This window comes from Achroia grisella, unplaced genomic scaffold (assembly GCF_030625045.1).
Source record: "Achroia grisella isolate CSIRO2021 unplaced genomic scaffold, CSIRO_AGI_Agris_v1 utg660, whole genome shotgun sequence".
NCBI lineage: Eukaryota > Metazoa > Arthropoda > Insecta > Lepidoptera > Pyralidae > Achroia > Achroia grisella.
Window position 1 is genome coordinate 4,864,800 of NW_026712984.1, and position 23,350 is coordinate 4,888,149.

General features: G+C 34.1%; 1 protein-coding gene across 1 annotated transcript; it reads right to left on the bottom strand.

Annotated features, from left to right (window-relative positions):
- Nucleotides 1–1,236: 1,236 nt before the first annotated feature.
- LOC131849684 (uncharacterized) lies at nt 1,237–22,482 on the bottom strand. Its single transcript, XM_059199797.1, has 14 exons — nt 22,330–22,482; nt 22,033–22,236; nt 20,411–20,604; nt 18,879–19,080; nt 18,037–18,135; nt 16,959–17,122; nt 16,296–16,461; nt 15,073–15,150; nt 9,106–9,163; nt 8,624–8,688; nt 3,855–7,974; nt 3,309–3,405; nt 1,899–2,036; nt 1,237–1,676 (listed from the first exon to the last, which is right to left on the bottom strand). The coding sequence occupies exons 1-14, from the start codon at nt 22,480–22,482 to the stop codon at nt 1,523–1,525; spliced, it is 5,892 nt and encodes a 1,963-aa protein (XP_059055780.1). The 3' UTR covers nt 1,237–1,522.
- Nucleotides 22,483–23,350: the final 868 nt, after the last annotated feature.

The following is a 23,350-nucleotide window of genomic DNA, read 5'->3' on the forward strand; positions in this document are numbered from 1 at the left end:
ATGCAACATGACAACAATTAATATTTAAAATAATATATTTATCTTAATAACAAATGTTATAAATATTTTTTTTATACTACCTATATTAAAAATCAGTTTTTAATTTATTAAAATTGAGAAAAATACACTGGCTTCAGTTATTAAAAAAATCAATTCAGCATTCATAAAATTAAATCAAAGACTGAAACCGAAATTATAGATTCAAAAAATTAATTACTAAAATTTGTAGCATAACATAACAATTATATATTTTATATACCAAAGTATGAATAACTTATATGTGTTCTATTATGTACTCTCATTTCCTTAATCATTAGAACTGAATATTACAAACCTATTTTATCTATTACAGTGTCATTTTCTTTCAAATGAAATCAATAGGTTGAAAGAAAAGGACAAAAACAGTGCTATAATTAAAATAGATTTACTAAATATTTGATATATTTATGTATAAGGGCGCTCACATATTAGGTTTAGTTTCAGAAAACAGTGCTGAAACGTAATAACCAATGCACCAAACCAACGGTATACTCGATACGGTTCGTCGATTTTTACCGGAAATATGAGGCCAGCCTTATTATGCTCTGTTGAACGTGTCGTGGCGACGATTCCCGTTCGATTGCCACGTTAATTACTACATCACGCTCTCTTTAAAAATGCACGAAAGAATGACCGACGGATCCTATTAATGTGTTAGCGCATTAAGACTTAGACTTGCAGTATTTAAACTATCTGTTTTACGATAAAAGTCTTCACTGAATCAGTGAAGATTCAATTAACTTGACTAAAAATGTCAAAGCATACGGATAATAAAAAAATCCGAATAATAGAACGTTAACAAAACAGTACGTAAGTACGTAATTCATTATTAAGTATATTATCTAGAAAGATAACTTACCTCGCTCGCATATGATATTTTATTAGATTATGTTACCATATCTTTCTGGGGTTTAATACATATTACAATGTTTATTCAAAACAACAACAAATTACACTTATCAACAATTTTCTTATGTGATTGGAATTCGATTGAAATCCGGATAATCACTAGAACATATAGGAGTAGGCTCACATTATCAGGTTCTGACACAACATTGCATTGCTATGGCTCGCCCTCTCTGAAAGTCGTACAACGTTATCGACACAGGTCGTCTGATTAAAACCTAATAATGTGTGCCTATTCTAACGGAAAGTTGGATATCGGATTTCAAATGTAAATCTGGCATCATATAAGTTCATTTCGATTTTCCTTCTGATGTGACTAACGTTATATTGGCACATTTGAACCTACGCCCCGTTCTCTTTGGACATTTGAACCTAGTAAAGGAAGATCGGGTTAATTGTTATGAAACTACGCCCCGCCGTTTTTGGGCACGTGAAAATAATAATGTGAGGCCGAGTTAACTGTTATTAAAGGCTACAAGGTACCTATTTGAATCTATCAAGCTATCTTTGGACTCATGAACCTAATAATGTGAGGCCGGGTTAACAGTTATTAGAAACGATAAAGTACGTACTATATTTACTTTTTCATTTGGTTCATAAGTGCTTGTAAGTCTTCTCTTAATAACGTGACCATAATTCTTTTCTGTTTGCAGTCTTCCCGTATCAAGTTGGCGGCACGTTGCTTCAGTTGGTCCACGAACATGTCATCATTTTCTTGTATGTCTTGCAGCCTATAAAGTAACAACACAACAGTCCGTTAGTCCATCTTGACAAGTGGCAATTTCCCACGAGGACTCGAAGGTTCTCGAATTTTCCAGTATCTTCATTGGTTAGTCTATACCCTACAATCGATACACAGCTTACAAAGCAAGCTGTTTTTCGGCTGAAATAGAGCATCTTTTATAAAGTCTAAAATTTGATATAAAAATTAGTTAATATGGTGTAAGTATAACCTTTTCTTCATGTCTGCAAGCGAGTCAATGATGTTCTTGATCATTTCCAACGTTAGCATATATCCTTTATAAAGCTCTTCTCTTTTAACTTTCTCTTCACACATCTGTTTTTGAACTTCGACAAACATATGGACGAACCTGCATTTAGAATTTATTGATATTATTTTTTGTGTACGAGATATAATTATTTACTCCTGGTATTTCGACGCTGTTGCAAACGCTCCAATATTTCGAAATTCAAGAACCGTAACAAATTTTTATAGTGTAGGGGACAAATGAGTCTGCGGCATAATCTAACCTAACGGTAAGTGATTACCATTGGGGATCAAATTCTGACTGTTATTTACGGCTCGTGTTGTATTTGGTTATACTTTGAAAACCTAGTGATGACTGTTCGGTAGTCGCAGTTTTGTCGCCTATATTTTTATATATCTATTGGTACGGCAAACAAATTCACGGCCCGTCAGCTTGTTTGCTATTTCAGCACTTCATAGCAAGAGGTAACCGTCGCTGCGGCGCCTATATACATGAATAGCAACACGGAGATCAATTTATCATGTAAGGGGCCATCCATTAATCACGTGATGCTTGGGAGGGGGGAGGGGTTGACAAAAATCACGAAATATCACAAGGGGGTGGGGGGGGGGCCTGGTAAGACATCACGTGTATTTATTTTATGCCAATCAAAAACAATCTGCAACCTTCCTGTCTAGACATTTTTATCATGGTCCTTAATTTCAGAATAAAATAAGATTATACTTTATACTTGTATTTAAAGGTAATATTGTAAAAAAATTAAGATTGTTTGAAGGTACTAAAAATACACGTGATGTTGAGTGGGTGAGGGGGGAGTTTTAAACCTCACCACGTATCACCAAGGGGGAGGGAGGGTTTTTTATGGATAATAATGGTATGGTGCACCCGCCTACGTTAACGGTTTACGCTGACGGGGCACCAGTGTAGGATGATCAGATGAACATGAGGTCAGGTCAGTTAGCCCATCGTGACATATTTACCAGAAATTTATCACGATGGTTTCCAGGGGGAACCGCGTGGAGGTCAACCTGACTACTACCAATGTACCATACATTGCTAGTAATGGGGTCATGAGTCCTCCCGGGAAGGGAGGGTCATAAAATATTTAAAAGATCACGTGATTAATGGACGACCCCTAACCCATTATACCACTCATGCGTTGCCGTTCCGGAGAACTAAAATGTGATGACACTTATTAACATGTAATTTCACTGGATTATTTCTCCTCTTCAACCGAACTGTGTTTAATTATAAAGCAATCTGCTAGACAACAAAATAGGTGAGACTGAGGTACCCACGCAGACTTTGAACATGTCTACCTAGGTTCAAAATTATTAGCTGTTGAATTTGAGTTTACAGTATTGAAAATCTTACTTCTTGCTTGTGCTCTGATGTATTTCTTGCAATGTTGTGTCGAGCTTTTCCATTACAGTCTGAATGCTATCTATACATGATAGAGATGTACTGTCAGCTGAAAACCACGAAAAAATTGTAAACAAAAAACATCATAAGTAAGAAATTGCTTATTGAATTAAGACTTTTGTTATTACAGTTCTATTTGCTGTTTTTCTTATTATTCATTGAACAGAGATTAAGTGCGTAGCGGTTTTTATGTTGATTGTCGCATGCCTAATCCTTGTTCTTAATTAAATATAAGTAAAACAACATTTGTTTAAAAGAGCAACACACAAGTTTCTTGCTTATTCTTCTTGTGATGAATCTACATTCCGAATAAGCGGTAGAATAAAAAAACTTGACTATTCAAAAGTACTTATATTAAGTTTATTTGAATAAAGATTATTTCTATTTCCCTATCGTTCGGTGAAACTGTAAATCCCAGCTGCGGCCAACAGCGTTAGAGTAGTCCGAAAAGTATCGAATAAATTATCAAATCTAATACTGACTAAAATAAAATCTTACCTGTGTTAGTGAGAGCATTACTCGTAAGCCAGTCATTGACACTCGAAACAGTTGGACATTCTGACAAAACAGATGTTTCAATTCTTCTTTTCTTTGAATTATCGCTTACTGAACTGTTCGGTTTTCTTTTTAAAACATTTGTATCTGATCCATTAATAATATCGGCTTTTGTCGATGTACTAATTTTAGAATCTTTACTCGAAATTACAGGTTTATAATTTTTATCACGACCTTTGGCTTTCCTTAGATTATATCTTTTTTCGTCTTTTAACGCATTTGACTGTTTAATTTCAAGTTTTGATTGTGTATTTGTTAATGATTTATCATTTTTCCATTCATCGAACGTTTTTATAGGTGATATAATAGATCTATAATTATTGTCCGTAATACTTTTCAATTTGTTACTTTCTTCTGACGAAAGTGAATTGTCTAAATTAATGTCAGATGGTTCCTTTTCATGTTGCTTTGTTTTCTTTATGGTGTTTTGTTGTAAAATAGTTGATGATGAATTATTTCTCAATGGCAACCATTTACAAATGTCATCATAAGACAATCGTTTCACAGATACTACTGGAGAGTTTGTACTAGTCAGTGATTCATCATCAGTAACGAAAGCTTTTCCAGTTTTTGACGTAATCTTGCGTTCTTGTAACTTTAAACGCTTAGATTTAGATGCCTTCGGTTTTATTGCAAGTGTAGGTTTACAAGTAGGTGCGAGTTTATATGTAGAAATGGAATTTACAGAAGAATTAGATTCATTGCCCGGTACAACCTCGAAGGAAGACGGAGCATTATGTATATCAACTGTTACAATTTTTGAATGACTGTTTGCCAGAAATTTATCATTTTTCCATTCGTCGAAAAGTCTTATAGGCGATATAATAGATCTATATTTATTCTCTGTTATATTATTTATTTTATTGCATTCTACTGATGAAATTGACTTATCTAAATTAATTTCAGTTTTCGATTTTGTTGGAGATAGTCGTTTCACGGACGCTGGAGACTTCGTACTAGTTTCTATTTTATCATCAATATCCACAGTCTTTTCAATCTGTGTTTTTGATTTAGTTAGTCGCTCATGTAAAATTGAATGAGTAGATTTAAACACTTTTAATTTGGTTGGAAGCGGTTTTTTAGCAGGAGATGGAACTTTATACGTAGAGATGGAAGTTTCTGAAGAATTTCTCCGCGAAGGCAACCATTTAGATATGTCATCCAATGACAATCGTTTCACGGACACTACTGGAGATTTATTAGTTTCCGACTTTTTACAGTCATTGATTGTAATCGCAGCCTGAGTTCCTTTTGACTCAGATCGTCTAGAATCATTATAAGCCGATGCAGATAACTCATTACGCAGCTCAAGATAATATTCTTTCATGGATTGATCCAAGTCTTCTAATTCTAAATTTCTAGAGTCTACGTTTCGTGTTAGTTCTTCTGCATTAGGAGGAGCTTCGTCAGAATCACCATGTCCTGTTATGGGATTATTTCCTATTGTCGCAATAGATTTTTCCGACTTTGCATCAGCATTACTCTCTATTTCAACACAATTCCTGTATTCTACTGTTTTTATTATTTTTAGTTTAGGCTGTAATTTTTTTGGGTTAATTACGTCTCGATTTGTTTTTATACTTGAGCTGAATGTTTTCTTTTCTTTCATTTCGTTATTGACGTTTTTCGGATCGGTGTATGATACTTTTTCATTTATATTATTAATTGGTATAGATTTAACATTCAAAGTAGAAGTGAAGTCGATCTCAATTAAATCATCCGTAATATTTAGACAAGGGTTGTAACTTGTATTTTCTGCATCCAATAAGTTCTGAGTTGTATTTGTCTCATCCCTTACGAGACATTCTGGACCTTCTTCATATATTTTCTTAAATTTCGTAATCATTTGTGTAGTTACCGAATCATCAGCGTCACCCTTATGAGCTGCCACTGTTTCAACTACCAATCCTGGCAGTGGGCTGGAAGTTCTGTCGTCACTAGTTATTAAAGTGGTTTGTTCTGCATTAGATTTCTTTGCATAATTTTCGTTTTTTAATGACATGTCACATTTCTTGCTTTTTTTTACTTTCCTCGGTGGTAAAGTTTTACTAGGTTTAGTAACTTCATCATCAGTTATTACTTCCATCTGAGGAGCAACTTTTATTAGAAATTCTGGCTCTTTACTAACTTTAAGGGATTTGTCTAATACAAACGACGTATCGAGAGTTTCAACACCAGCTTCTCTCATTTTTTCGTCAGCTAAATCGCAAGCTTTCCGATCTATTTTACGTTTGACTATTTTCTTTTCTAATTTCTTAGATTTTTTTATAGCACCACTAGAAGAGTTCGTTAACTTTCCATGGCGAGATACCGTAGAATCGCTTGCAATTGTAGTTGAACTAACACGCTTTTTTAAGTCAGTTTTTTTCTTTATGAAATTCTCATCTTCACTATCACTTGTGAAATTGTATACTGCAAAATCTCTATCAATAAATTTTTCATCCGCTATAATTATGTCTTCATTATTCACGTCTTTTTTTAGTTTATCAAAAAGTGCATTCATTTTTTGGGTTTTAGGAGAAGGTGTTCGTACTTTCTTGGATCTGCATTTCCTCAAAAAAGTCTGGCGAATACTTTTTTTTCGCTCATTTTCGATTTCCTTATAGCAAGCAGACATAAAGCTTGTTTTATTTTTATTTAAATTTCTAGTTTTAGTATTGTTTTTAGCTTTGCTGTCTAAAATGTGTGTTAGTGGTTGTTCTATTTGACTTTTTGGCTTTTCTATATCAGTTTCTTCTTCTTTAGGAGAATAAAGCTTACGTTTTCTACGTATCAATGGCATATCAAAGTCGCTAGCTCTGGGTGGAGTTAGTCTTGTCACAATTTCAGACATTGGGATATCTATTCTTTCTTCGAGTACTTGTACCTCTGCTATATCTTTTATTTCTGGAATAGGAGACATTTTTTTAGCACAATTTATTTTCATTCCATTCTTTATCGCTCGTACATTACTTATCTTATCTCTTTTAGTACCAAAAGTAAGTTTAATATTTGTCTTCGACTTCGATCCTGTTTTCTTAGGTGTAACAGTATTTTCTTTTTCTATATTACTTAGATCATGTAAAGGATCATTTCGGTCCGATTTACAATTCATGGACTTCAATACATATTCATCACTGTCCTGGTTAATTATACCCTTCTCTAAATCATCACATACTTTATCCAGAATGCAATTTAAACAATCAATTATTTCCATACTATTGACTACGAAGTTCGTAGTATTATCATTAACAATATAGTCAGCATTTAAAGCATCATTGCTACCTTCTGAACTAGTTTCATTAATTTTTCTAGCTAGCGTAGGACTTACTAGAATATTCCCATCTCTCTCTTTCATATGTTTCGCAAAGAATTCATCAACTGCTTCTTCGTCAATAATTTGCATTTCTTTTCCATTTTCAGTACTTCCTACATGCTCATTTTTGTTATAATTACTAGTCAATGGTTTTTTTCGTCTCGTACTTACGTAATTTAATGGCGTCTCTTGTATTTCATTCGAATCGTCAGTAGGCGATAATATTATAAGTTGTTTATCATTATTTTTATCGAATACAGATACATTTTCTGTAAATTCAGGAGTATTTTCTATTGCATCGACATTTTTTATAGCATCTTGTTCATTTTGTGTTTTTCTATTGTCGTTTGTATTTATACCACTATCTAATATTACGTTATTAATTTGCAAAGCCTCTTGAACAAGTAAATCTACAATATTATTGTCTTTATAATCTTTTCTTTTCGATAATCGTTCAACGGTGTCATTGATGACACCTTCATCAGTCCCTATAGTGGCTACTAATAAGCAACTTACTGAATGTTCATCATCTGGTAAAGGAGATACACATTTTCTTGAATTATTTCGCTCTCCGTCACTTTGCGAGTTCTTCTCTAAATTACGATAACTCTTATGACCTATGCCACAAGGGCGATATTTTTTTGTGCTAGAAAAACTTTCCCCGTCTTCGGTTAATTCACTGACACTGGACAGTTCAGGGAAAGCGCTTACTTTGAAAAGCTCGTTCTCATATCTATAGGTGGGCAAGTGAGATAGTTTCTCGCGAAGCTGTAACAAGTTTGAGGATTATTAGTAGTTACTTTATAAACCTAAACCTACAAATATAATAATACGAAAGGGTGTCTACGTATCTGTCTGTCTGTTTATTATCTTTACAAACGAAAATACTGATCAGGTCTTAATGAAATTTGACGTGCATATAGTTTCTGTAACAATAATGACAATAACTCTTTTATTTAAAAAAAATAATCAGAAAGAAGACGAAGAGTAATATCTAGTATTTATTACATTTTTTTAAATTTTATTTAGTATCGCCAACAATTGTTACAATCATACAATTTATTTAATTACATGTAACGGGTCGTGGTCTAAATGCACAATTGTTTATAGGCGAACACGGCATGCAATATGCATATACTATCGTTGAATATGTAAAATAAACAATGCTAAATAATACTGCAAAGAATGGGCTCTATTAATATCTAACCCAACGACAAGTGCCGACAACACCGTTCGATTGGCGCATTAGTTGCCATTCCCCGCTCTTTGGATCTTTCTTTCTCGATACGGGCCGTCAGGTCAGAACTAGATCATGTGAGCCCATATGACTCTATCTGTGTGTATTATTGTCATGTATTGATATATTATAAATGAAAATGTTTAGTAAATATTTTAAATACATTTTAATGTTTCTGACCTGTAGAAGCGATGTGGTAGATACCGTCGATGGTGACTTACACGGCCTGTGTCTCACTATAACGCCTAGGAATTACAATTTTTATAATTATTTATGTTATTTAGTAAAAAAAAAATACGGGAATTTAGTTTTTTACTCAGAACAAATAAAATTATATAGTGACATGCTTTATTTTTTTTATACATTTTTCTGAGTAGGAAGTCAGTTTTAACATATTTTTTATTGGTTGTATTGATTTTTATATGTTTAACATAATTATAATCGTAATTAAAAATGGTCATCAACACTTTTTTTTATTAAATTAGGGGTACGATCATTGCGTGCGTGTATATTTTTGCCTAGCGTAGATCGATCGATTCAATAATAAAAAACGAAGCACTATTCGAATACGGGACAGAGTCAGTCCCGCCGGGACATTTAAAACAGCCTAAAATACGGGACGTCGCGGGAAATACGGGACGTCTGGCAACGCTAATAGTTACCTGAATGTCTGCGCCTTTTAACTTTAGCTGTTTGGGACAGTACCGCAGCCTCCTCCACCTAAATAAAAAAAAAACATATACTTTATTCATTATCATTCACCAGACGGAAGATTTTGAAGTCATATCCTTACTAATCTTACTAATATTATAAACGTTCAAGTTTCTGAGTGTGGATGGATGTTTGTTTTTTTTTTATGGATGACAATGAAAACGGTTTACGCTGGCGGGGCACCAGTGGAGGATGATAACATGAGCATGAGGTTCAGGTCAGTTAGCCCATCGTGGCATATTCACCAAGAACTTATCACGATGGTTTTCAGAGGGAACCACGTGGAGGTCAACCTGACATGGCAATAGGAGGTCAATTCACATTACTAACAATCCCCTTTCCCCACGATGGATGTTTGTTATTCTTTGACTTAATAACTACTAAATGGATCTTAATGAAACTACAATAATACAGCTTATACATGAGAATAACACAGGCTATAAATATCACGCGGGCACGGCTAGTATTATAAATGCGAAAGTAACTCTGATAGTCTGTCTCGCTTTCATGCTAAAATACTAGACCGATTTAAACGAAATTTGATACACAGATAGTCTAAACTGTGCCCGCGGTTTCACTTAAAATTGGCAGCCTATGTATTATTCTGATGTATAAGCCATATTATTGTAAAGTTTCATCAGAATCCGTTCAGTATTTTTGCGTGAACAAGCAACAAACACCATCTATCTAATCATACTCACAAACTATCGCATTTATAATATTACTCAGATATAGTATGAGAAACATTGTATCCACTGATTACATTCTTTAAAACTATTTAAATATAAAAATAATATCATACCTATCACGGAAGATCAAATGTAAGATTATTTAAAAAAAGAAGAACATTACTATGCAACACTAAATAATATCACTGACATTTATAATTTTCTGACTACCCTCTATAGGACTAACAATATTTTTACCGCATACAATACATAATGCAGACGAAGTCGCGTGGATCAGCTAGTTCCAACAGCTGTCGATATTACAAACGGACACTACAATTTTATTTATTTGTGTAGATGCAACATGCAGATTTAGCACTGCCTTACGATGGTAGTTGGTCCGATTCCTCGTACAATGTAAACCTTATAATTCATTGCTCTGTATTATGAATGTATTTACGAAAAAAATGTATCCAATTATTTGTATTAGTATCTGGGATAGCAGTCGAAGTATATAAATAACTATTAGTATTAACAAATCATTACATAGTATAAAACAAAGTCGCTGTCGCTGTTTGTCCGTCCCTATGTATGCATTAAATCTTTAAAACTAAACAACGGATTTTGAAGCCGTTTTTTTAATAGATAGTGATTCAATAGGAACGTTTATATGTATAATACATGTACACCCGGGCGAATCGGGGCGAGTAGCTATAGTATCCCATCAAAAACATAAATGTGAAATGATAGCCGAGTTTAATATTATGATATATGCCTTGATTGTTGACTTCTACGACAAAAGAGATGAGATCTAAATTATTACTTTCGATTGCTAGTTACTACTAATATTAAAATAGGAACCGACAAGTAACATGTTTAGAACTTGCGAAGAAGTCAACAATCAAGGCATATATCATAATATTAAACTCGGCTATCATTTCACATTTATGTTTTTGATGGGATATCATTACTTTTTGTACAAAAATTATACGAGGTACTTATTTATAACTAAATTAATACCAAATTATTTTTGATAAATTACTGTATTTTCGTATATTTACGGGGTATAATTGTCTTTTTTTGTGTTATTTTCTATATTTTCTTGTAACTTTTAAATGTTTAAGTGCAATGCCAATTCAGTATCAGGAATTTTTGGGCAAATCATCGGGGCGGTATAACGTCCACAGATGGTTGTACTCTACAATAGAGCTCTCGTGACTTGGATCTAAATTGTTAAGACGTACTCCATCTAAGGTTTTAACTCTGGAGAGTCCAACGTACATAAACCTGCCCTTTATTAAATGTAGAGGAGCCTATGTTGAGAAGAGGACTGTCAAAACTAAGGCCTTGTGATTTGTGGATAGCATATGTTAAGCAAATACGGAATTGTTCTCTGTCGACATATACATTATTTAATATCTGAAACTTGGTATTGACACGTTATAGTTCGTAAAGACGATTATGTAACAAATTGACTGTTATCTACTGAATTCTCAAGAAAACAATATGTTACCAATGAGTTCTCATTCTCGAGTTAACTATACATTCCTACTTATAACTATACTAAAATTATTATAAATTTTTGGTTTAAACTATTGTCATTCGTTGTCATCACCATACGTATTTACTAAAATAATGTAATAATAATATAACGACAAATATATACGTATAATTTAAGAAAACTATGAATTTCGTAGCATAAATACCAACCGAATGAATGATGAATGAATGATGAATGAATGATGAATGAATGATGAATGAATGATGAATGAGTGATGAATGAATGACGAATAAATGACGAATGAATGACGAATGAATGATGATTGAATGATGATTGAATGATGATTGAATGATGAAAGAATGATGAATGAATGATGAATGAGTGATGAATGAATGACGAATGAATGACGAATAATGAAGAATGAATGATGAATGAATGATGAATGAAGAATGAATGATGAATGACTGAATGATGAATGATGAATGAATGATGAATGATGAGTGAATGATGAATGAATGATGAATGAATGATGAATGAATGGTGAATGATGAATGAATGATGAATGAATGATGAATGAATGATGAATGAGTGATGAATGAATGACGAATGAATGACGAATGAGTGATGAATGAATGACGAATGAATGACGAATGAATGATGAATGAATGATGAATGAATGATGAATGAATGATGAATGAATGATGAATGAATGATGAATGAATGATGAATGATGAATGAATGATAAATGATGAATGAATGATGAATGATGAATGAATAATGAATGATGAAAGAATGAACGATGAATGAATGATGAATGATGACTGAATGATGAATGACTGAATGATGAAAGAATGAACGATGAATGAATGATGTATGATGACTGAATGATGAATGATGGATGAATGATGGATGAATGATGAATGAATGATGAATAAATGATGAATGAATGATGAATGAATGATGAATGAATGATGAATGAGTGATGAATGAATGACGAATGAATGACGAATGAATGACGAATGAGTGATGAATGAATGACGAATGAATGACGAATGAATGATGAATGAATGATGAATGAATGATGAATGAATGATGAATGAATGATGAATGATGATTGAATGATGATTGAATGATGAAAGAATGAATGACGATTGATGAATGAAGAATGAATGATGAATGACCGATGAAAGAATGAAGAATGAATGATGAATGAAGAATGAATGATGAATGAATGATGAAAGATGAATGAATGATGAATGAATGATGAAAGATGAATGAATGATGAATGAATGATGAATGAATGATGAATGAATGATGAATGAATGATGAATGAATGATGAATGAATGATGAATGAATGATTAATAATGAATGATGATTGATGAATGAAGAATGAATGATGATGAATGAATGATGAAAGAATGAATGATGAATGAATGATGAATGAAGAATGAATGATGGATGATGAATGAATGATGACTGAAGAATGAATGATGAAGGAAGGTAGAATGATGACTGAGAATAAAAATGAAGAATGAATATTGATAATGATGATGATGATGATTAAAGGTTATTATACTGGTTTGCATTACAAATACTTAAAAAATAGATGGTACAATATATAAAATTCAAAAATGGTATAATATATATAATATATAAAATATTAGATATATAAGTTATAATAATAAGGTTAATGTTTATACGCGGATATGAATGAACGGACAAAAACTATAACAAGATTATGAACTCGTAAACAAAGACATACCATCGTAAAATATATCCCATCAAAAACATAAATGTGAAATGATAGCCGAGTTTAATATTATGATATATGCCTTGATTGTTGACTTCTACGACAAAAGAGATGAGATCTAAATTATTACTTTCGATTGCTAGTTACTACTAATATTAAAATAGGAACCGACAAGTAACATGTTTAGAACTTGCGAAGAAGTCAACAATCAAGGCATATATCATAATATTAAACTCGGCTATCATTTCACATTTATGTTTTTGATGGGATATCATTACTTTTTGTACATAAATTATACGAGGTACTTATTTATAACTAAATTAATACCAAATTATTTTTGATAAATTACTGTATTTTCGTATATTTACGGGGTATAATTGTCTTTTTTTGTGTTATTTTCTATATTTTCTTGTAACTTTTAAATGTTTAAGTGCAATGCCAATTCAGTATCAGGAATTTTTGGGCAAATCATCGGGGCGGTATAACGTCCACAGATGGTTGTACTCTACAATAGAGCTCTCGTGACTTGGATCTAAATTGTTAAGACGTACTCCATCTAAGGTTTTAACTCTGGAGAGTCCAACGTACATAAACCTGCCCTTTATTAAATGTAGAGGAGCCTATGTTGAGAAGAGGACTGTCAAAACTAAGGCCTTGTGATTTGTGGATAGCATATGTTAAGCAAATACGGAATTGTTCTCTGTCGACATATACATTATTTAATATCTGAAACTTGGTATTGACACGTTATAGTTCGTAAAGACGATTATGTAACAAATTGACTGTTATCTACTGAATTCTCAAGAAAACAATATGTTACCAATGAGTTCTCATTCTCGAGTTAACTATACATTCCTACTTATAACTATACTAAAATTATTATAAATTTTTGGTTTAAACTATTGTCATTCGTTGTCATCACCATACGTATTTACTAAAATAATGTAATAATAATATAACGACAAATATATACGTATAATTTAAGAAAACTATGAATTTCGTAGCATAAATACCAACCTTATAGGTTAGTTCAACGTTTTATCGCACCGCTCCCACACGGCGCCGCGGCGTCTATACCGATATGCCTATTATTTAATAATTATTTATAAAAATAATGATTTTACACTATCGATGTACGCTAAATATTGAAACAATAATTAATACCAAATCTCAGTTAATAACATAATAAATACGAAATTCGACTATACTCCTAGTTATAAGTACGAGTATATTTTAGACAGAATCTAAATTATAGCAACTAGTGTTTACCGCCCAATGCAATATTTGAAGTTTGCTAGTTATCGACACTGATGTGAAGGGGTCAACGTAAATTGGTAATGATCGACGTTTTCATACAATATTAGTTTCCGTCCAGTACAAGATGAGATATTTCGCCAGGGATCAATGTCAATTGGTGGCTATCGACCTTTTCATAGAATTTTAGTATTCGTCCAGTATAAGTTGAAATAGAATCAATTAAAGTGAAAAATTGTAGTAAAATGATAACAATTTACCAGTTTCAGATTTTTTCCTTTATATTCACCTAATTACCTATCTGCATGCCAAATTTGAACTTCCTAGGTCATCTGGAAGTGGGTTATAATTTTGATCTATAGTTGATCAGTGATAAAAATGACGATTTTTGGACATTAATATCTAAATAACCGTTTGAGATATGTTTATGAAATTTGGAACACATATTTATCTCGCAAGTCTCAATATATGAACCAAATTTGACAGGTTTTTGTGAAAGAGTTGTTGAGTTATGAGGAGGTCAAAAGTGGCTCCAAATGGTTCGTGTAAATATACACACGGTGCTGCTTGCCAGTTTACTTGAAACTCGGCTTGACACGCTACCGCGTGTCTAGATATATAAACTAAACAAATAAAACACTTCCAAAACATTTAACATACTGCTGAAGCGAGCGTAACCCGAAAACGCAAACGCAAAAGTTAAAAGAGTTACAAAAACATACTCAATAAAAAAAATAGACTTACAGAATTATCGATGACTACAGGCGACTTGTCACGGTTGCGCCGTGGGGCTGACTGCATCGACGCTATGTCAATCAACATCTACAAATTTAGGGGAAGGGATTGTTAGTAATTTATTTTATTTATTTTATCCCCCTCATTATCGATCTCTCCTCCCATTATCGACGACCTCTCCCCCGATTATCGACCTCGCTCCATTATCGACCTTCCCGCATTATCGACCTCGCTCCATTACTGACCTTCCCGCATTATCCACCTCGCTCCATTATCGACCTTCCCGCATTATCGACCTCGCTCCATTATCGACTTTCCCGCATTATCGACCTCGCTCCATTATCGACCTTCCCGCATTATCGACCTCGCTCCATTATCGACTCTCCCCATTATCGACCTTCCCGCATTATCGACCTCGCTCCATTATCGACCTCTCCCCATTATCGACCTTCCCGCATTATCGACCTCGCTCCATTATCGACCTCTCCCCATTATCGACCTTCGCGCATTATCGACTTTTTCCCCATTATCCACTTTTTCCCAATTATCGACCTATACCCCATTATCAACCTCGCGTCGGGGGAAGGGGATTGTTAGTAATGTGGACTCATAAGCCATTACTAGCAATGTACCATGTCAGGTTGACCTCCACGCGGTTCCCCCTGGAAACCATCGTGATAAATTTCTGATGAATTTGTCACGATGGGCCAACTGACCTGACCTCATGCTCATCTTATCATCCTCCACTGGTGCCCCGCCAGCGTAAACCGTTAGCGCAGGCGGGTGCATCATTCTATTATCATTCATAAAAAAAAACCTCGTCTCCTCTCAACATGTGACAATAAAATAAACCTAAACCTTGAATAATCCTATACATTAAATGTATAATCCCTAGTATTAAAGTACCTACTCCTATATTCTGTAGTATATAAGTAAATTAAGGTAACAAGCCTGGAATTTAATATCCAAGGATAGTTATTATCTATACATTAAATAAAATTGGCGTGTTACAAAATAACATTTTTTATAATTTTTTGTCTGTCTGTCTGTTTGTTCTGGCTAATCTCTGAAATGGCTGGACCTATTTTGACGAGACTTTTTTTAGAAGGTAGCTGATGTAATAAGGAGTAACTTAGGCTATTTTTATTTTAGAAAAATAAAGTTAAATTCCACGCGGACGAAGTCGCGGGTACAGTTAGTTATCAATAAAACAAAATGGATATCCAACTTACTTCATATTTTCTTGCAAACACGTATTGCAGTGCTTTATTGAATCTTCTTAGGTCGCTGTCGGATTTCATCACAATCTTCACATCCTGCCCGTTTAGAGCTACCTCTGACGGGTGTATACTCGGAGGGTTGACCATCCTTATTGATATTGTCACTTCTATTGACTGCCTGATGTATTAATAATCATAGATTACACAGCGCTCCCTTCCGATCATCCCCCGTCCAATTCAAACGGGGATCAAAACTACGACGGCTTGAACCGAGGTTCGAATCCCTAGCGGTGCCATCAGACTAAAATCATATCTGTCAGGCGGGAGTTGGCCTTCAGCCGCTCCATAAGTTCCTCCATGGGTTTGCACTGTCATCTGCACTCGCCTATCATCCGGTGAAGCTGTAAAGGCTAGCTGCTGCCAACAGCATTAGAGTAGTCAGAAAAAAAAGCCGCAGCTGGCCTTTACAGCTTCACCCGACGAGGGTGAAGCTGCGAAAGGCCAGCTAAGTCCAATAAAAATAACACAGCGCCATCTAGTCCCAAGCTAATCAGAGCTTGTGGTATGTACTGAGCAACTAATATACATACTGAAATACTTTTTTTTAGTCGATGTTTAGTCAGTTTATATGTCAATCCAATAACATAAAACAATAATTTAAACAAAAAAACCTACTTGAAAATGATGACACTTTCCACTTCATCCTCAAAAATAATCAACGTCTCGCACATGGGTTGTTCAAAACGACCCAGTGCTTCCATCATGCGTAAATCCATTAGAAGGGAAATGCTTTTGGTGGCAGCGTTGACATCTAACCAAGTATCGCGTTTGTCATCTCCCTGTGTAAAAATAACATAACACATTAGGGGCTAGCCACCAATTACGTCACACAACGTTCATGGTACTTGATCCCTGTGCATTTGTGAGACTTAAAATGTTTAAAATATTTCGAAGTCTTCTAATTGTTTAGTAGTGGATTGCTAAATATGTGACGTACACTAGAGCCCCCTCACTAGATGGTTAGCAAAATATGTGACGCACACTAGAGAGCCTCACTAGTGTGCGACACAAATTTTGTAAACCACTAATAAACTAGTTGATGAATTAGAAATATTTTTCAGTTTTTTGTGTAGTAAATCCTGTTTTAATACTCAGAGATGACGTCACGTAACCGGGGACCCTTTCCTGCTGCTTATCCCACAATGTCACACTTTTTCGACTCCCTCTGACCCCCTCAGTATATGTGACGTAGTTTCTGGATGGTAAAACCTAGGTACAGTTCGTACAAAATCCCCTGCGTGGGTAGTTGGGTACCTTTATTTCACCTATTTCTACTGCCTAACAGATTGCTTTGAAAGCTATTTTGTTTAAAGGATGAGTGAGTGAGATACAGCAGTGAAACTAAAGGCGTCAGATGACTCATGGTACCGTTCATATACATAGGTGACGGTTACCACATACCATCAGGTTATCAGTCGCTTACATTCGTACCACCGTCCACAATGTGGTTGTGAGTGACAAAAAGTTTCTGCAAAATCGGGATGGTACTTAATTTATATCATTACATAGTATAAAATAAACTGGCTGTCGCTGTCTGTCCCTATTACTCCCTATGTATGCTTAAATCTTTAAAACTACGCAACGGAGTTTGAAGTTGTTTTTTTTTAATAGATATAGGAAGGTTTATATATATAACACATGTACATCCGTGCGAAGCCGGGGTAAGTAGCTAGTTTTACATAAAAATACTTACGGATACTACGACTTGTTCACCTACAGACATTTTCCGACATACGACCGAAGTTACTCGATCACCAGTCACATTGTGCGAGTTCAGAAAATCTCGTGCGTCCTAAAATAAAAAAAAAATGGAAGTTTAAAATTCCTATTTATTAAAAGAAATAAACGCACTTACACACGTCTATATATAAATAATAATCATCTGTCTTTTTGTGAAATTTCATCAATATCCGTACACCCGTTTACGAAAAGTTAACAAATAAACGGGCAATATTAATATGGATTACTATTAGAATAATGCAAAGAAAAAAAACCATTCAAGTATTATTGAATTTATCCAAATACAATATTTTTATATTAGTACTAGATGACTCGGCAAACGTTTATTGAAAAAAAAAAACAGATTTTGATAGAAGGGTGAAAATTGTTGTACCTATGTATTTTTTATGCCTAATCTATACATATAAATAAAATTGGACTGTCTGTTTGTAATATTGAATTAACCGTTTTTTACTACATGCATAGAATATAAATACGGTACACATACCAAAATAACATTTTTTACAATTTTTGTTTGTCTGTCTGTTTGTTCCGGCTAATCTCTGAAATGGCTGAACTTATTTTGACTTTTTTGGCAGGTAACTGATATAATAAGGAGTAACTTAGGATAGTTTTATTTTAGAAAAATAAAGTTAAATTACAAGCGGACGAAGTCACGGGAACTGCTAGTCATAAAAATATTGACGAAATAAATAGTTTCGGAGGAGTTACAAACACTTTTACACAAGAATTATATTTGTATATTAGAAGAGATATAGATAATACTGGTTACAAAAAAATAAACATCAAAAATACCTGAAAAAAGTTCTGCCAAGGTCTCTGCAAGAACAAATCCACTGTGGCTTTTTGATAGGTATCCTTCGGGAACCAATCGGCGGCGGCCGCAAGCTTCACAGTCATATTATCCCGCGGTAACAACCAGCGGAGCAGTGTCTCCAGCATGCTGTACTGGGTTGGTAGATGACCACACGCAGCCATGCGAGAAGACAATTTGGGGCTGGCAAATACGTCAAACGGAAAGGTAAATAAAAAATATCAAGCTACTCGCCCCTGCTTTTTTTTATAAACCGTCATTTAGAATCACTACATCTATTAAAAAAAACGCTTCAAAATCCGTTGCATAGTTTTAAAGATTTAAACATAAACAGGACAGACAGCGACAGCGACTTTATTTTATACTATGTTACGATGTTTAATTACAAATGGTAATCAAAAATAAATTTATTCACATATGTTTAACTAGATGCGGCCGCGTCTTAGTCCGGGTATGTTGTCTATACTTCCATATAACGTTTCCTCCCCTTTCAACCCCTTACAAACTACTTACTACTTTTTTCGGATTAAAAAGTAGCCTATTACTTTCTCAGGTTTTAGTCTATCTGTGTACCAAATTTCATTAAAATCAGTTCACTATTTTTGGCGTGAAAGCGAGACAGACAGACAGACAGACAGAGTTAGTTAGTTAAACAGGATTACAAAAGGTAATCAAAAACATATTTATTCATGTCGATTTAATTACAAACAGTTTGGTAAGTCAAATCTATCCTCAGTCCTGAAAAGTACGAAGAACTGAGAAGAAACTCTGCTCTCACTGTTTTCAAGTCCCATTGCAAAGAATAGTCATGCACCGGATTTTAGAGCAAGAGTCCACGACGGCCAGACATTCGTCTTATTAGTAAATGTGACAGTTCTTGTATGTGTGTCCCCAACACAGGTAAGAACGATCCCTACACATGAAACCTGGATCGTGGTTCCTTTGGCAGGTAACGGTAACAAAAGTTATAAAAAATTTCATATCAAATTCGTTAAATTATGAAAGTCAATTTTTTCACATATTGTTCGTAACAGTATTATAACTTGCACTGTTCATTGCCGTCTGGCAAAAGTCTCTACTTAAGTGTCTACTTAGTATGGTTACAACCAACGGGCACCCCCAAACTATGTTATTTTTAATTAAAAATTAAAAGAAAATGTTTTTATTCAAGCAAATGTTCAATAATATGATTGTTTCTGTCGGTCTGGGTGTTTTCTATGTATAATATATATGTATTTACAATAGCAAAAGATCACAATAGACCGAACGCTTTGACGCACTAGCAACAGACTATCTTATAAAATAGACCGCGTAGTCCCGCGCACAACAGACAGTACCTAACACCAACACACCTTTGGGTCCAAATAGGGGTAGTACATCATAAAGACGCGCGCTAGTATAAATAAACAAACTGACAACCTGGCCCTCCTGATAAAACTCCCTAAATAAATCTACCCCTCCTTAAGGTGTAAAAGTAATTCATGGATAGGATCAAAATAGATTAAAATCTTACAAATAGCAGTCGACTTTATGCCGCAATTTAATCCGCACTTCTCTGCTGCACGCCACACAGCATGAGTTCAAAGTGTGCAGTATCTCCTGCGTCTGTAGTACATCGATGAAGTCGCTGGTGGCCAGGCCTAGAAGAGGCTCCGCTAACGCCTCCACAATCAGTTCCGGAAATGTTGCATCTTTCTGATTTAATGCCTGGACATTGAAAATCTCATGTTATTTTATTTTGTACTAGCTGTAGCTGCGACTTCGTCCGCGTGAAATTTTACTTTATTTTTCTAAAATAAAAGTAGCCTAAGTTACTCCTTATTACATCAGCTACCTGCCAAAAAAAGTCCCGTTAAAATCGGTCCAGTCATTTTAGAGAGCTGGAACAAAGAGACAGACAGACAAAAATTGTAAAAAATGATATTTTGGTATATGTACCTTATTAATATTCATATGCATGTAGGAAAAAACGGTTATATTACATACAGACAGTCCAATTTTATTTATATGTATATATGATAATGAAATGCGCTAACGGTTTACGCTGGCGGGGCACCAGTGGAGTATGATAAGATGAACATGAAGGTAGGTCAGTTAGCACAACCTGACAACTACACTAGGATTTCATCACGATGGATTCCAGGAGGAACCGTGTTTATGTAGACTTAACATGATACATTGCTAGCAATGGGAGATACTAGTTCCCATTACTAATAATCCACCTAACCCTTCTTATTTGAATGGAAACTGCAAATCTTCAACACCATACCAACCCTTTAGCACCAACTCTCTTAGATTCCAGATATTACGTATGCAGGTTGAAAAGGTCACGTCTGGCTATGATTAACACAGCAGATGTTTATAAAAGTAGGACCACATTATTTTTCTTTTATTGCTGATAATGGAATGGTGCACTCGCCTGCGCTAACGGTTTACGCAGGCGGGGCACCAGTGGAGGATGAAAATATGTGATGATGAGGTCAGGTCAGTTAGCCCATCGTGACAAATTTACCAAGATTTATCACGATGGTTTCTAGGGGGAACAGCGTGGTCAACCTCAGTAAAACCTCAGGTTGACGTCCACGTGGTTTCCCCTGCAAACCATCTTGATAAATTAGTAGCGAATTTACTGGCTAACTGACCCGACCTCATGCTCATCTTATAATCCTCCACTAGTACCCCGCCAGCGTAAATCGTTAGCGCAGGCGCGTGCACCATTCCATAATCCGTAAAAAATAAACCTGATTTACCATCAGGTTTTAAAATCAAAATAGAACCGTTTAATAATAATCATCAAAATAGAGGTAACCATCTAATATTTTAAATGGCAAACAAGCTGACGGCCCGCCTTACGGTAAACTCTAATCGTCGCCTGTACACATGAACAGCACTACAGACATCACGTCATCATGTGAGAGATCAAAGATGTCATACCTCTAATACTATAATTGTACTGCCTAATCTCCACCATACAACTGAAAGAGCTTAAAAACAAGCTGAAATAGGCGAAAACTACGCAAACGACTGTGCTTTACCTCTGGATAATATTTTTGTAAGAGACAAATCAGTCATATTTTAAAACCGCTCATTTTTATAGTCGGTTAAAAATATTTAAATCTATAAAAATTAAATTACCTTAATCAATTTTAGAAGACGGTTTAAAAATGGCCGCCAGTGTCTGCTAATTTCAATCAAATGTTTTCGTAAAACATCTAGCCAATAAAAAATCAATGCAACAAGGTCCCTTTTAAGAAGACTCCATGTTTTTGATGACGGCAATTTCATTAAATCTTCTATTACAATAATTGCAGCTCCGTTACCGTTATAAACCATGAAGTACTGGAAAAATATTTATATCGAATCGAATAAAACAAACTTCATAAACAATAATAATATAAGTCTCATATAAATACATGTAGTTATTGAGCATACCTCGATTTCTAAAAGACGTATTCTTTTCAAATTAGTCACTGTAGTGATATTGAGTTTTGATTTCATGTTTTTCAAATTTGTAGAAATATCTTGGGTCACACAAATATAATCGTTAACATTTTTAATATTGTTCAACAAATTATTAACATCCATATTATTTAATTATACCAAATTATTTAAAATTACTCTGAACAAATATTGTTTTTGATTGCAATAATTTTATTTTCCCGCGAATCGTAAATGCAGCCAGTCAATACACGCATATTTTTGTCGGTGGACAACACTGTCGAAATTCAATTTCCTGTTTTACAGTTTTGGAATTCAATTTCCTTTTTACAAACAGCTAGTATTATTTTCTATCAAAATATTAGTTTATAAAATCGGATGATATTTTTTTTTAACATAAAAAGAAATTATAGTTCTGCATACCTCATTTTCGTTATAGCACAGATAATATAATATTACATAGTTATAGTAAATAATGACTCTATGCATACTAAGCATAAACTTGTTATTTAGTGACTTTTTAATAAAAATAACTAATAAAATCTGTTTCATAAAATACTGGACATTTTCCAGTAATCATACTTTATTAAGTAATCGTATAAATCCCATCGTCCCATGTTTTTCTTTTTCATGTCATATTAGCAACTGAGCAAATGAGATAGAATACTTCACTGTAGAATCTTTCATATCATAATTCGTTTCCGTAATTTATGGTTAAAATAAAGACTAATATTTTAAAATTCTCCAAATTAAATTGTTACTTTGTTACAATGTAGTAACATTAATTATTTTTTATTGTTTTATTAAATTCTCATCTTCATCATTTATCACACAAAAGTATTTTTGTGTGAGAAATGCCCAAACTTTATTTAACGAAGCAATACTTTAGCTACAAAGACAGTGACGACTGATTATTGTAGAGCTGTTGTAAGTGATACATACCGAGCATGAACAATTACGGGATCTCTAATGTACCTAATTTGTTACTCATAATTTTATCATTAACTCTAATAGT